At 35.4% G+C, this 17,575-nt stretch overlaps 1 protein-coding gene across 1 annotated transcript; it reads right to left on the reverse strand.

Annotated features, from left to right (window-relative positions):
* Window positions 1–3,435: 3,435 nt before the first annotated feature.
* LOC132550979 (CD209 antigen-like) lies at window positions 3,436–9,048 on the reverse strand. Its single transcript, XM_060215079.1, has 6 exons — window positions 8,952–9,048; window positions 7,737–7,841; window positions 7,288–7,406; window positions 6,627–6,717; window positions 5,230–5,441; window positions 3,436–3,498 (listed from the first exon to the last, which is right to left on the reverse strand). Exons 1-6 carry the CDS (start codon window positions 9,046–9,048, stop codon window positions 3,469–3,471), a joined length of 654 nt encoding a protein of 217 aa, XP_060071062.1. The 3' UTR covers window positions 3,436–3,468.
* Window positions 9,049–17,575: the final 8,527 nt, after the last annotated feature.

Consider the following 17,575-nt stretch of genomic DNA (forward strand, 5'->3'; position numbering starts at 1 on the left):
TTCATTACTAGTGATGGATGGTGAGGAGTGACATATTTCCGGCTTATTAGAAGTGCTTCTGTTTTAAAAGGATTGAAGTTCACTAACCAACCTTGTAACCATTTGTGGACTTTTTTGGGACCATGTTTTAAAATCTCTGCACTTATCATAGCTGTATCAATAATAACATAAAGCAACGTATCGTCTGCAAATAATTTAACAATGGAATTAATGTTTTCCATAATATCATTTATCAATATAAAAAAGAGGTCCAAGAATAGAGCCTTGTGGCACACCGGCCTTAATATAGGTCCAATTAGAATGTTTACCATCAACAACAACTCTTTTTGTCCCGTTGAGAAGATAGTGCTCGAACCAAGTGGACCACGAATTCTAAAACAGGATAATTTACACAGAAGGCACCAAACACGATCGAATGCTTTGCTAATGTCACAGAAGACCATTCGTATTTCCTTGCCTTGGTCAAGTGAAGAATATATATCATTAACAATAAATAGAAGCCAGCTGGTTGGTGAGTCGCCATGTTTAAAACCTAAGTGGAAAGGTGATATTTAAAAACAAATCGTTCTATTAATTTTCTTACTATTGATAAAAGAACGAATAGCCTGTAATTGGTTAGAACAGACTTGTTACCTTTTTGCAAATTGCAGTAATCACTATCCATGCATTAGGAAATACGCTGGTGTTAATAAATTTATTAAAAAGATTACTTGGAGGATAACAAATGATATCCAAAGCTTCTTTGAGTAACCGAGTATTGACAAGATCAGGGCCGACGGCTTTTGAGCAATCAAGATTTATAATGGCGTCTATAACATCGGTGAATTATTGTAAGTAAATGTGCGTTAGTTTTATCGTCAATAGAAGGAATATTTACGTTAGAATCATTGACGTTTGACTGAGCACAGAAAAAAGTTATTAAACAGACAAGCTTTCTGAGAATCATCTCAGATTATAGAAACATTGTGTTTCAGAGAGGGTATGCAGAATTTACCGGAGTTGGGTAATGATAATCTAACAGTTTTCCAACAGTCTCTCGCTCTAAGGTTAGAGGGTTTATTTAAGTTTTCCACATTAGTTATTAATATATTGAAGTTTTGTCTTCCAAGTGGCGTTAACTCATACAATTCGAACTTGCCGGAAAGACAACCTGTAAGCGTTATTCGTGGTAGGTTTGACTCTCTTATGAACTCGTTTGCGTTTGCGAATGAGTTTACGATTTTTATTAGTCATCCAAGGAGGTTCGTTAGATCTGGCGTTTATTACTTTATTCGGAATGCAAGATTAAGCAATATAAAGTAAGGTAGAAATAAAGTTTTCCACTGCGGAATCTATGTTATCGACATCAAGTAGGTAGTCCCAAACAACTGCACTGAATTTTTTCTCTGTATGACAAATAATTACCATGGTTAAAGAGCCAAACATGACGCTTGAAGGACTGCTGCACTGGTTTAACAATGTTGATAGAACAGTAAGAAGTATCTGATGGATTTGTCTAGAAAACTCTAACCAACAATACATTTATTTATTACTAGTGCAAACTATATCGAGGAGTGAAGAAGAAACTACGGTGTAAAACGTTGACTCTTCTACAAGTTACGTTAAATTAAAAGAAATAAGCAGGTTACGTAAATGTGTAGACTGCTGGTTTACTAGTAGGTAAGCATTGAAATTTTACGTTATCGTAATGTTTGGTATACCAGTTTTGCGAGCATTGTCAATGGATTGGGAAATGTATGACCAAGTTATCATCGCAGAATTTGGTGGTCTATAGAAAATACCGTACAAAATCGTATCCCTCCCAAGGACTAGTTCAAGCCAGACGCACTCAATGGTAGGCAGCTCTAGGTCATTCCTTCGCTTGGCTGCGATATCGTCCTTTATATAGACAGATATCCCACCACCTGTTGGGTCAGACCTGCAGTAACAGATTGGGTCAGAATCTCTAGGCATATGAATGTCAGGAGAGGAGATATCAGTTTCACTTTACCAAGTTTCAGTGAATGATAGTATAGGAAACAGTTCAGTGTATAATACATCGAGCTTATTTTTGATACCATGAACGTTGAGGTGGACGAAGGAGTATTTGTCAGTACAGAACTGAGTAATATCAACAGATGACTCAGTAGATAGTGGACCTGGGCTTGACTCAATATCACCTGATAATATAATTTGCCAATAGATGAATGCTTGCTGAAGGGAAATGAAGCTGTGTATATATACTAAAGTATAAACAAACTGTAAAGTGATTTACGTCGTTTATGGACTTATGATAGAAACTTCAACAATTATATTATATAACATACAATAATATTGAAATCAACAGGAATATTAGTAAAGGATTTCGTATTGAGTTTAGAATATTCACATACAGAACTAAATTTGCCGACTGGATGAAGTTATTGAAGTCACCAGTTCGAGTACGATGAAGCGATAACTTAACTTCCAACCTACGGTACACTTACATGTATATTATAGAGATTCCATTACACACATATGTGGGTTACCTGCAGTCGAAAGGTCTTGACAGCCCCCTGCGAAGCATACATATCATAAACTGTTTTAGCAGAATATTAGATCTCGTACATTGTAAAGATGACATCTGTTACTTATGTATGTGAACAGTATCTCTAAAGTTAAGAAGCAATAATCAAATTACTATTATTATTATATCACACAAGGAACTTGGATATTTCCGGATATCATTATGACGACCGTAAAGCTTCCCTATCATTTTCAACAAGATGCATCTCTCGAAACAAGATCTTGAGGTTGAGGTCATTGGATATCGAATCAACTGCGCCGTGTAAACATCACACGTTGGTGATACAGAGATGTTACCTTCCAGAAATGGAAAATTTACAACATTGAAATTGAAATCATCATGCTTATCATACAGTTTGGTAAAAAACTGTCCTTGTTGATTTCGTGGTAGGAAAAGATCGAGATAAGCGGCTGATGTAGCAGTTTGTCGTGTCTTTGATTTCCTATTCAGGTGGGTATACACACATAGTAAGTAAATTTCATAATTGTTTTAAATAAAATATATCATCAATACATCTCAAAGTGAAATTGGTGGATTTCGTAAGTCTTTGTGACCAGTTTTGGTATGGTCTCAGCCTCGTATTAAAACACAAACATGTCAACCAAAACAAGAGCACTTGGTTCCTTTAGGTAATATTATAGTCTGTAAGGAAATTCTAACATATCAGTGTCTCTTTTGTTCATTTTTGCCATCTTTTCATTAAATTAGAGTTTGAGCTACGATTATGTTGACATGAAATAATTTCCTTTACTGTTTACACCAAAAAAGAATATTTTACCTATATGAGTCCAGTGCCCGGGAAATCGTCAAAAATCAATTATAAATATAAAAACACAACAGGACATTAAGCTGGGTACAGTATTTATTATGGTGGAGTTTGTGATACAAATGGATTGAATCAGTCTTCCCTTTGTCTTCATAGTCTACAAACCAGTGTATGTTAGTACACTGTTCTGAAATAAAGAAGGAAACATACCAGCTTTGTTGATACTATCTGAGATAATTATATTCATCGCTATATATAAAAACAATTAGTTTTCGCAATTTTCGAATATGACATAAAATAGCCGAAAAATTGATAATTTGAAAATATAAAGTCCAGGGGAAATTATTTGCCGTTTCCTGATTTCGTGGATTCCCGTTTTCTTCACAACAAAAACGTCAACTGCAATTAGTTGTAGATAATATAACGAGGCACTAAAATTCAAGCAAATTAAACCCTATGAAAATGTGTAGAAATAAGGGGAAAGTAGAAACGTTAAACGACACCACAAACAGTAAAACCAAAGGAACTAATAACACGTCAGCTACAAGTTATCAGAAGCCATAATGGGGAAAAATGATAGTTTTCAAGCTATAAGGTTAAACTGTAAGGACTCTTAGTCAAAAAGCTTCGTACATAAACAAGACGAATGCAATTCTCGGGGACCGTTAGTCAACTAGTGAAAGGCTAAGGAAATTAACTTTAGGGATTGTTTGTCCACCAACTACAACGTAACAACCAACCTGGGAGACATTGATTGTTCACTAGTCTTTTTGATCTCTATGCTTTAATAAGCATAATTTTTCCGAACACACAATTTTCGTGTACATCTACGCGGTACGAAGCCCAGTTGGGACATTTTTATGTAATATTTTTTCGTATGACAAAGTGAAAACACAAATAATGTACCAAAAACATATTTTTGTTATATGTTTCACCCAGATAACTGGAACCTTTAAAGAAAATTGGTAGCGTTTCGTAGACATGGTGGCATTTTAAATATAGCATCATATAAATATTTGCTACCGGTTCGCTTGTAATTACATTTATTTAAGTAATAATCCAAATTTTTATGTTAATGGCTGTAGCGACTATAGGCCATGTTGATTAAATTAGACGATCTTACCGCATAGTAACATTGCACTTGCCGTAATATAAGCTATTGAAGTCAGTTTCATAATGAAATATAAAATGTGTTTCATCATGAAATACAGTAATATATTAATATTTATCATAGGTTAGCTTGAATAATGACAAAAACACTCATCATTTCTCGAGGTTTTTTATGACAATTCGAAGGGCAAGGCTACTAATCCCCTACTTACAAGGTTATGGCAACTCAGAGGGATGTTAGTCCACTCGCTACAAGGTTATGGCAATTCCAAGGGCAAGGTTATTCGTCCCCAACATACAAGGTTATGTCAACTCAAAGGGATGTTAGTCCCTTAATCCCTTACTTAAAAGGTTACGGAAACTTTTATTTCACCGTTTACGACAATCATCGGTGAATGTTTTTCCACCTGACACAAGGATACAGCCATCCTTGGTGGACCACTTGTATGAAGAGATAACCGCATAAGACATTATTTGAAATGCAAAGTATACTCAACTAAAAAAGAAACGCATAAAGTTCTCCCCTGCAGTACGCAATAGCTGTATGGAAATAATGGAACATTTGGTCAGGTATTGCATCAAGAATGAAAAAATGACATCAAAGCATAGGAGAATCCGTACAGAGATTCTTGAAAGAGTTCCCCACACCAGGCACTGAAGTGTCATTTTGATTTTCGCGGATATCCTATTTGAGTGACTACTGACGACACAAGTTACGTTACACAGACTTTTCTTCTACAATATTGTACAAATTTCCCAATGATGACATAAAGACAATATAAAATGCAGTAACAGACAAAAATTGTACCTGTCTTCGTTTGCAAAGTCCAAAATTGGACCGTACGCATGGAATTGTAGTAATAGCGTTACCCCCCACGACTGCACAGTCGCCTGGACCAGGCCCAAATGCGAGCGGTCCGGCAACGAAATTCAGAAATCTAGGTTCTTCGTTGACAATATCGTTTATGAAGTTCCCCTCTTCTATATGATCGTTGAGTCCAAAGTAGACTAAGCGGCCGGCTATAAACAACAGATTTAACATCATATGTAACATGTTTGTTAGAGCGATACCACTGTGTGGGTTGGTAACACTTGCGGGGATTCAATTTCGCTACGTTCGCGTTAATTGGAATGTTTGTGAAATTCAAAACACAGCAATTAATTTTACATTTAATCGAAGTAATGGAAAATGTATATTTTGTTTCTGTAAGCATGGATATCAATGGAAAGACGAGCTCTCTTGTTGACTGTTAAACGTAGAATAGAGCGTAATTAATTCCCCTTATCCGCTACAAAATTGAAATATAGAGAACTAGAATTCACACAGCTATAAATTGAAAATTGTGAAAACATTTTATTCTATTCCTTTTATCTGAATGCAACAAATAACTGCAACTTAATTACATTCAAAGGAAGTAGTGTTTTCTGAATATGATTATAGTCGATATTATTGCAAGTTACCTTATGGAGAATCCACATAGAAACATTCAGAAAACACTTTATCTCCATGTAAATATGAATAATATCGGATTTTCTTTTTAAAATTATAGTCGATAAAATTGCAACACATTTTATGAATTTGCAATAATTATAGTGAAATCCATAAAACCCTTAGCCGAGTTGTCTAACAGGCATGTTACATCAACTATACATATATCAAGAAATACGATATTCTTCATATTTACATCACCGACAATATTTTGAGACAATATGAATCAGATGTCAGGTTATAATCCTCGAAAACATTTATCTTATATGAGTAAATCTACTCATTGGAATAGCTGAACAGTTGCAATTAAATTCTAAAAAAATCTATGACAGTTAATGTTGATGTAATGGGTGGTGGGCAAATGTATAGTGGTAACTTGAAGGCTATGTAACAAAATTTGTCATTATCATCATATATATTTATATCATTAAGCTCCACCTAAAAGTAAATGTTAATAACTTTTTTTTATAAGTGATTCATATTGTTCAATATAAAGTTCTTGTCCAAATGTTCAATTTGTCATGAACTGCAAATACATCCAAAAATGTTAAATATCATATTTTTCATATCACAACACATGATGAGGGATTTTCCCCGAAATAAACATAATTTGTTTTATTCATTAAGTCAGTGTCGAACGATAAAGAAAATGCATAAAGAATATAATATCCGAACCCTTTGTTGTATATGTGAAATGAAACGAATGTTAAACTTACGGAAAGGTTGTAATACGTTGTCCCTTATATTGTTGAATTCGGCTTGGTCAACGAAGTCGGCTAAGTATCCTCCCATATTCATACAATTCTCCTGAGTGATGTAAAGATATTGTTTCTTATTATAGACACTAATCAAAATGGGACGCAACATACACATCTTTCAACCGACTATTATTTTGGATACCACGCAAGGAAAGGACAATTATTAATGCGGAAATTTACAAAAAGGTGCTTAACAACCCAACAAAGTACTTACGTATAAGCATTTTTAAAACAAGAAAAAGTAGTACAGATTGACAACACAACCTATTTTTTGTTTGTTTGGTTTTTTCTTTCTTTTTTCTTCGGTGCGTACAAAAGGTTTCTGGAAAGTATGCGTCCAGAAGTGCATAAGGTACAGCGATATTCCAATCTCTCCCTATCATACCAAAAGGAGACTACCGCGCAGCATTAACGCCATGGATAGTATAAATGCAAAAAATGTCTCTACCATCAAGGCATACTTTTGAGTTAAGATACCAATGACATTATTTATTGAATGATCTTCGTATATTTACAAGAGCCTAAAAGAAACATTTATCTCGTATTGACACAACATCCTTCTCAAAATACATGTATAACAGAAGATATTTTTCCATATTTATGTTAAAGATCATCATACCCTTGTCCTCAACCAATTTCTTTGATTTGATGTTACCACGTAACAAAACCCATTGTACAAGTGCCAGCCGGTTGGACAACCGTTCTCTCCATTTGGCAGCGTAGAGGTCGGTACCGTTTCTATAGATAGATGAAATGATATAACATACACTATATAACAGAATCGGGATCAAAACGCAAGAAAGACAAGAACGAAGACGATGTTAATCGAGGTGGTCGAGAACGGAAACGGGGAGGGGGAAGTCAACGACTATGAAGAGGTAGAAAAGGGCAAGGGTATTCTGTACCAGTACGACATGGTGGAGGAAGATTAGGAGACTTCACAATAAGGAGGACGAGGAGGAAGAGGAGATTAAATGTTATTATGTGTTATGACTATTCTATACTTCAAAAACAATATAATCGATCATGCACCACAAAAACAATAGTACATATATATGGAATATTTACCAGGTTTGAATGTCTTATCGTCGGTTTCAATTTGATGTTGTGCAAACAGTGCCCCAGTCGCGGCCGCCAGAGGCGATACTAAGTCAACTGCATATGTTCTCAGGACTGAAGTAAATAGGTTACAAACATTTACTGAGAATGAGAAAAGGGTTGTATCAGGAAGACGTATAAAGGCTTAATTAAGTACTTTACCTTCTTCATTTGTTCCGATTGACCAAGATTTTTACATGATGGGTGTCGTCGGCGAGGCAGAGAAGACGCTTATCCGTGCGGAACACCTGTTCTTGTTTTCCTTGTATTTTTTCTGAAGCTACGTGTAATTTTTACTTTTGTTTTTGCCCTAGTTTCATCGAATTGAAGTTTGAATTAAGATTCTGCTAACAAGTTAGTAGCGTGGTTGTTGTTTTTCAAACAGAATTTGATTCTTTTTTTTAAAGAGTTTAGACTTTCAGCAATAATTTATATAAAAAAATATTAATTCATTACTATTTTTTACTTTTGTGTAGCAGTAAAAGTATATACTGGATTCTAATATGCATAAAACACATACCTATCATATGTTATATAGAAACATACATTACACTTATGTATCATTGACATATGGATACAAAGTGCATGCAGCCGATGGTTACGTACAGCAAGAAAATTGCGATAAGCAAAATCGTAATTCGAACTCAAATGATTTACATAGAGATCCTTGAAAACCAGGTGTTCCGAATGGTTAAAAGTCTTCTGTTTTATCGATGACATGTAAACCTTGGTCTCTTCAAGGAAGCAATGACACTTTTTCAAATGAGAACACAATTAACGCCAACCAAACAACGCAAATTGACACTTTCCCACAGAGAACACCAAGTTACCTGGTGTGCATTCCACTAAGTACAACTACCAGATGTCAGAGCAGTTATCTCTATATTGGTGTCAAACTGGCTAGTCAGAAATAAATAACTCATAGTGTGTTTCATGTTACAAAATATATTGGCTCAATGGCTGTTAAAATATGGACAAACTTGGTCATAACAAGGGGCGTCTGTTTACTTTGTCATACTCCCTATTCACAGTTCCCAATAAGACCACGTTTGTTAAGTTCCCAAGGTTGTCTTAATACTGAGGTTTCATGGTATGTCACATAGCATATATTATACGAGTTTCTTTTAAATGATAACAAGCAGATAACGTAGGATTTCTCTTGTATTATCTACATGTTTAGTTTACCTGCATACTGTGACTGTGAACCCAATGGCGGTTGCCCATCAACACAGGCGATGAAGATGAAGCCAATACAACATAATAGCAGTAATCTGGTCGCCATGTTCCCTAAAAACAATACCAACAACAGGTTATGAGATAAATGATTGTAAACCAATGCTTAGAGTTAAGAACCAACCTGTTAACAATATAATCAGGGCTAGAATGTGAACTATTGTGTTATTTGTAAGACTCTGCGGTTGTCCATTACTTTAATATCCATGAACCATTCAGTCAGTGTCGCACTATGACAGTACAAAATGTTGATGAAAGGTATCATTATGGCAACCGAAGTACCAGGTGGTTTCAAAATGTTTCGAGTCCTTCATTATTATGTATTTATTATTTCATTACTATATGTGTATACCAAGTGGAAAAGCCATTTTGACCTTCGCTGTCTCCATAGTAACTTGATGTAGATTTTGGAACTTATAATACCCTGCTCGCGGTTTATCTATAGAATGGAATTACCATAAACTGTAAATATGTGTTTGTGTAACCAATAGTAAATGCTTTATGGCTGGGTGGGGCAACCTTTTGAATACATTATTTAACATCCTTGATACTTTAGGGGTTACGATCACTTTCGCTCTCTGCCCCCCTGGAACATGTCCTCGATACTCTAGGGGTTACGATCACTTTCGCTCTGTGCCCCCCTGGAACATGTCCTCGATACTCTAGGGGTTACGATCACTTTCGCTCTCTGCCCCCCTTGAACATGTCCTCGATGCTCTAGGGGTTACGATCACTTTCGCTCTCTGCCCCCCTGGAACATGTCCTTGATACTCTAGGGGTTACGATCACTTTCGCTCTCTGCCCCCCTGGAACATGTCTTGCCAAAATCGAAGACACAAACGAAGTAATTTGATTGGTCTATAACGGGTTTCAGGGAAACACCAAGCACAGGATAAAACGCTCTTTTGAAGATCACAAAGGAGCGACACCCAACTTCAAAGCCAGTACAGCATACCATGTTTCTGGGGTGCAGAGAGTGAATAGTGATTGTAACCTCTGGAGTGTCGAGGATGGTTATATGGGAAATATAATCTGATCTTTATCTGTAGTATAAAGTTACATACAAAGGTATAACGAATACAACCACTTCCTGAATGTGGATATTATTAGCACCACAAAGTCAGTATTTAAATATTAATTGGGAAATAATATATCCGTCTTTCGTTTAAAGAAAGACAAAGCAGCTCATTTTACAAACTACGTGATTAAGAAAAAGAAAAGAGAAAGAAAATATTTCAATGCCTTACCTTTGGAGTGGCGAGGTGTATATATACATACCGATGATCCATAAAGCCAGAATATTGACGTTAGTTGGTGAGATGATACCCGGTCACGGGAGGAGTCACGGTGACGGAAAACCTGTCAACCAACCAACCATACAGTAATATTAGGGTAGTGCATTGGTAAACGATCTTCGTCATTTATCAAACCTATGAGGAGCCCTGTGTAAATAGGCGTGTCACGTTTATATGTTAGAAAGGCCAACACGGGCTACTGTCCAATCAGAACTAAGTTCTAATCTATGCTAGCATGCAATATAGCATTAGCCGTTAGATCATTCATTATAAACACAATGACAATGTTTATAGGAACGAAATATAAATTAATTGTAAATTACTTAGTTCATTCCTACAGTTTTAATTCATTGTTGTCGTGTTTTGTCTCCCTCACCAATTACATGAGCACATTCTACTAATATAGTGATACAAATTCATCACAAATTCTGAATATATAAGAAAGGGTTGATACCAAACTTGTTATTTTTTGTTTTTATTTACCGTGTAAAATTGTGACATCAACGAATCATATTTGCTATTATTTGGAGAAGTTGCTGATACTTTTGCTAATTCCAATGACCTCGTGCATAAGATAGAAATAGAAACATGTTTTAATATCTAATACAGACAGATATCATCAGAAACACAGGTGATAACAAGAGAGTTCATTTTTAAGTAATGTTTTAGTTTTTATTTTGTATTATATCTTCCAGAGTAGGTCTCCGGATTTATATTTCTTTCCAGGTTAACCTCATATTCATCATGACCTGTATCTAAATTATATTCTAGGATCTAATCAGGGACGTATATTATACATGAATCATTATCTATACATACATGAGTGGTAATTGGTTATTAAGTCTTTTTTCGTCGACGTTGCTGATGTACCCTTCACTATATTTATTAAAATTTCAGATACCAGACGGTTAGATGTTGGCGACACTGATGACTCACATTAATAGTCAGTTTGCATTCGTATATTTAGTATATAAGTGTATTGATAGACAGGCTAGTACCTCTAGCGACGAAGAGTTAACTTTACTTACGGCTGACAATAAAAAAGTAAATATCCACAAGTAGTAAATATTACATTTGATTATTTAAGTGATATGTTTACGTATATTTACAACAAATCTATTGCACAAACTTTTATTTAATAGATGAAATCTCTTTTATTTAGTAGATATACGTGTAGACACAAAACTACTTATTCTGTATTATTTTCCAGAAAAGCATTTATCTTAACTTTTCTTTATTCATTTATTTATTTTATAAAAACTTCACGTGATACACTTAAACAAAATAAAATAACTTGTGTCTCCACTTGTGGCATTCTTATTAGCAAAATATCATTGAAGGGTTGGGAATTATCTTCGTTTTTTTTTTTGTTTTTTACATGGTTTATACATTTAGAGTCCTGCATGGTTTATATAAGGATATTTAGTAATTCAAAGGTTACTCCTTCACCCTGTATCAAAAATGAGGCAACACTTGTCAACTTTCCTGTTGGAAATATTTTGATAGTGCTATCAGTTTTTAGTCTATTACAACTTTTGGGAAATGTAGATTGCAATTAAAATGCTGTTTACATTAAGGTTGAAAAAAAAACAAAAAACAAAAAAACAAAAAAACAAAAAACAAAAAAACAAAAAACAAAAAAACAAAAAAAAAACAAAAAGTAAAATGTTCTATAAGAAATGTCAAGTCATAAAATGCAAAGAAAATATGATATATTTCTTGAAACTGAATTGATACGTACACGTGCACATGAAAAACATTTCATTTAATGAATATATCAGTCCCTAAATGACCAGCTGATATCAAACATTCAAATTTGATAAAAGTCCATTGTGTGACCTTGAAAGACAAGAGACCCACTAGCCTTAACGGTCATCTGACTATAAAGACCTTTATATGAAAGAGGCCACATAGGCCTGAAAAATTGCTCAACCACGCTACAGCTTAAAAGGAGACGTTGTTGGTCCATATAGACATTTTCTGACAACTTAAAATCATATTCATAATATGCACAAATGCTATTACTCGGGACTTTTTTTCTAATCTACTTGGAGATGAATATGTGCAAAATTTGTGATAAAAATTCTGTATATATGACGAATGGTTCATATGAAAATTCTTATTTTTGTGATTTATTCCCCGTGTGCAAAATGTGACAATCCATTTTTTGGAGAAGACACTTTCAGAAAATGCTCGTTTCGTTTCCTCTGAACATATTTGTTAATTTCAATAACCTCGTCCATTATATAGAAATAGAAACATGTTTTAACATCTAATGGAGACAGATATCATCAGACTCACAAGTGATAACAAGAGCGTTCATTTTTTAGTAATGTTTTAGTAAAGTTTTTATTTTGTAATATATCTTCCAGAGTAGGTCTCCCCAATGGTTATCTGTAATGGTTTTCCATCTTTTCGGCCTTCGACTTCCCCTCTGGATATCCAAATATTTCATCTATTAATCACTGAAGAATCTTTCTAAAATAAAACAACTATATCATGAAACGATGAGACAAGGACAAAATATTGCAAAGTTGTCGCCCCTTACCTCTACATGGAGGTGAAAAAGTGAATGAAAAAAAGTGAAATCCAGCAAATCAAGCTCAATCCATACAATTGAATCCCTTGTTACATATACCGTTTGCAGACCTATTCACACCAAGTATTTTTTTTTAATTTTCCATCCACCATGACAGGTAGCGACGTATGTGTATGGAAAGCTACCATCATTGTAAATTATCATGTTCACCAGTAACCTTTGTTTTTAAACACGGTATTTTTGAAACTGTCTCCATCTGATATATTTTTGCTGCTGTAGTTGTACCATTACATTCTAAATCTGTTCAGTACGACTATAATTATTTTGTTGATAGCTGGCTATATCCATCCAAACTCTGGTCCTTATCCTGATAGTAGTTCACCCACTAGTGACTAAAGTATACTTAATTTGAAAATTCGCTTTTTACAAATCAAAATCAGCTACCTGAACTCCCTAACAGGCGATGTTGATATTTTATGCATTACTGAAACTCATCTTGACGATTGTTGTTGTCGACATTATGACTGATGGCTTCTCTGAACCTTTTCGCAAAGACAGAAATATGTTTGGTGGTGGTGTTGCTATGTATATTTCTGAATCCTGTTGTTACAAAGCGGAGAACTGATCTGGAATTTGGGCATGTTGAAATGATATGGTCACATTTATACAGACCCCCGCTTCTCTCGTATAATTGTACCAGCAAATTACAACATATGAGGCACTGGGGTTAATGTTGCACTTCATACGGTATTATCACAGGAGATTAAAATGTCTCATTATAATATAGTAAATGTAATCACTGAACAAACTAGACAAAATGTTAATTCCTCTGCACTTTTAGATCATATTATTGAAAGTGATACTGTAATTTGATGCATATATTTTTTGATGTTCAAATTTAACGAAATGTTACCGACCATGAACCTGCATTTACCATTATAAACATTAGAAATATTGATTTAAGATACTGACAAACCTTGGATAATGTAATGCTCGAACGGAATATGAGAAAAAGATCATGTTTAATCATAACACTAAACGCAATATGAATACCTATAAGCATATGAGCAATAAAGTAAATTATATGACGAAAAGAATAAATATTTTAGACTGCTTGTCCTAGATACATGCTAATTAAGTCATGATTTTAAATAGATATTTTAAAGAAATATCTTAAGACACAGTAATTGATCAAAGCAATGATAATCTCAAGGTTTTTATTGGAAATTCCTGCGTAGCATTCTTAAAGGTAGAACAAATACAGAAATGTTCTCCTCTGTTAGATTGTATAACTAATGAAATTATATATGACAATGATAAAAACTAGGAACTTCTAAACACTTCAGTTCTTTTTGTACTTTACCGGAAAATGATTTGGATAAAGATTTGCCTTTTTTTGACAGTCGCCCTGATTTTGTTCCATCTGAAATTACTATTGTTCCTAATTAAGTTGCAGATGTAATAATTGAATTAAACGTTAAAAAATCGGCGTCAGACACTGACGGCATTATTCTCAAAATGCTTGGACTGGTATCTAATGAAGTTTTTGTGTCTTTATCTTTTATATTTAATTAGTCTTTGTCATCAGGTGTATATTCTGATTCTTTGAACTTGCTAATGTTATGGGAATTTTTAAAGCTACCTCTAGTTATAGACTAATATGACTTCTTAACTATTTAGGTAAATTATTTGAGCATGTGGTCTACGAGTATATATACAATATCTTAATTGAAAAATTACCTAATTTACAAATACCGGTCAGGATTGCTAACTGGACACTCTACTACCCATCAGCTTATTGTTATATTTCGTGACTTCTCTTAGGCATTTGACCGAGTATGGCACAAAGACCTTATCCATAAGCTGAATAAGTATAGTATATCAGGACCGCTTCTCCGGTGAAAAGGTGATTATTTGTCTACCAGAAAGCAAGCAGTTTTGGTTAAGGATTCAGTATCTTCTTTTAAAACTATAAATGCAGATGCTCCACAAGGTTCTGTCGTTGGGCCTTATTTCTTCCTCATATATACTCAAGGGATAAAAAAACGCAGGGTGACATTATTTGCAATATCCTGCGAACGCGTCATTCAAACACAATGAAAATCGGTCTAGGTTACAGTGCACGTGGTCCTGTATGAAATGTTGCATTATTGTATTGCGTGACGATGTCTTCTGGGGAAAGCACGAAACGGAAAATATCGTGTACAGCAGTGTTGTGACATTGAGTTACACTGCTCGTCATACCAGGTAGTCCTTATAGCGACACATCGTTTTCCGATATTTTGATTAATTTCTGATAGAACTGAACAATGGCACGGCTTAAGGAAGTTCACATGGATCAGGCCATTGCGATGATTTTGTAAGATCAAAGGCAAATACAAGTTGCCAGACATTGCGGCGTCCATATTTGCAGTAAAGAACGTCTTGTTAGACGTCTAGGTGAAACTGAGCGGGTTGCTGACAGACCGAGGTCTGGGCGTTCGCGAGTGACGTCACAAAGTCATAACAGGTTTATTCGTCTCGCGCATTTGCGCAATCTGCACTTTACTGCCACTGAATCTGCAATTTATACCATAGGTACTCTGCTCCTTACCGCTGCTCGTCGCCAGCGTTGTATGGCTTGGGTGGCAGCACATGCCCCAAGAATATTCCCGATGATGCAGTGGAGTCGCGTTTTGTATACTGATTAGTCACGGTTCACCTTGTTTCGAGCAGACGTTCGACATCGTGTATACCGACGTCGTGGAGAACGTTTTGCCGACTGCTGCGTTGGGGTGGATCCGCTATGGTGTGGGGAGGAATCTCACATGGGGTTAATTCATCACTGGTTGTTGTAACAGGTAATTTAACTGTCGCTAGGTGTAGAGATGAGATCCTCCGACCCCATGTTGTTCCATAATTGCAGCAAAACAACCTCACATTCCAGCAGGATAATGTTCGGCCCCATGTAGCGCGGATCTGTCGCGACTTTCAAAAACAATATCCACCCACTGGACTGGCCGCCAGACAGCCCCGACCTATCCCACATTGAGCACTTTTTGGACCAGCTGGATAGACAGGTTCGACGACGCCAACCTCCCCCTGTTACTCTAGCTCAACTGAGAGCAGCTTCTTGGAAGAATGGACCAACATCTCAGTGAGGAGGATAAACTCGCTCAATAAGGCTAGGAGAATCAGGGCTGTAGAGAGAGCGAATGGGGAACATACCTGGTATTGACTCCCACAATCAGTCCATTTCGAATATCATACTCGACGTCTTGCCTACCATCATCTTCACCTTTTATCCTGCGTTTCTTTATCCCTGGAGTATATATAATTGATATTCCCTGTAATCTCGCTTCACTATCTAGACTCTTTGCTGATGTTACTTTCCTCTCTTACGCAGCTTATGACTTAAACATGATCGAAAATGAAGCTAATTCCGACTTAAGGAAACTTGATGCTTGGTCGGAAGACTGGATGATGTTATTAATCCTAATAACCTAAAATACTTACCATCATAAACACTTAGGTGTTATTCTTTCTCAAGTGGAATGCTTATATTGAATATGGTGTAAACAAAGTAACCAAATATATAGCAACCCTTCGAAAACTTATCTTAAAAGGGAGCACTCTGGCAAATTGTATCTTACTTACATTAGAATATGCATTCACAGTATGGGACATATGTGGGGCAACTAATTCTTCAATACCTGAAAAAATTCAGCTAGAAATCGCAAGGATAGTCACAGGTCCATGTTCACCACTCTCTAAAAGACTTTCTTTGTTCTATTCTATATTCTATAAGCTTATTACTTGATGATATCGGTAATTTACTAGTAGTACCAAACAACTTAAGAAATCCCCACCTTTTAAGAGAACGATATTTTCGTCTTCAATCATCGCAAAACTCTTGACTTTTCTTCTACTAAAAAAATTTGGAATGATTTGGACAACGGTATTAGAAATTCTCTATATAAAAATTACAAAGTTAATCTAAAAAGAAACTATGGAAGTAAACAACAACTTGAACTATGAATTTGCCTCCTTTGGACCTAGAAGACTAAAATATCATAAACGGTCGTCTAAAACACCGCTCTAGTTCTCTTAATTATGACCTATTTAGAGAAAATCTCACCGATTCTGCCGAGTGTCAATGTAGGTATCTCTGTGAAGATTGGCTTTATTTCTTGTCCGTTATAGGCTAATCTACGAGCAACTCATACAACTGTCATGGTACGAAAGCGACAGTAATGTTGATATTCTTTGTAAAGGTGATGCAAATAAATCGTGCAACGAGAATATCAAAATTGTTGCATAGATTTTCATTGAAACATTGAGTAGATTTCGTTCATTCTCATGATGCCCCTTCCCCTCACTCTTTCTACTTTCCTACTCCTATCTCTCTTAACGGCTTCTTAGAAATCTTGTTTTAGCTCCATTGGTGTAATATTAATTCATATTTCGGTTATATGTCAATTGAATGTATTTTGAATGTTCATGGTCGATATTCTGGTCCTTGTCGATGCATACGGTACATATATAACGATATATTCAGAAGGAATAGATTAAACTTGGAGAAAGCTTACCTATGGCATAGGATGTGCTGACTTTTTGCAATGAATGAACGTTTAGTGTAGTAGTCAGTTTTAATATGTGCAATCTGTGACGGAGGGGAACGCCAATAAGACTCAGGTAGGCGTTTTTTTCGATATCTGACGACATATAAACACATTTGCTGCAATTAAATAGGAAGCCCCCCT

Source organism: Ylistrum balloti, unplaced genomic scaffold (genome assembly GCF_031769215.1).
Source record: "Ylistrum balloti isolate Yb309-2 unplaced genomic scaffold, AGI_CSIRO_Ybal_v1 Utg370160, whole genome shotgun sequence".
In the NCBI taxonomy this organism is placed as follows: Eukaryota; Metazoa; Mollusca; class Bivalvia; order Pectinida; family Pectinidae; genus Ylistrum; species Ylistrum balloti.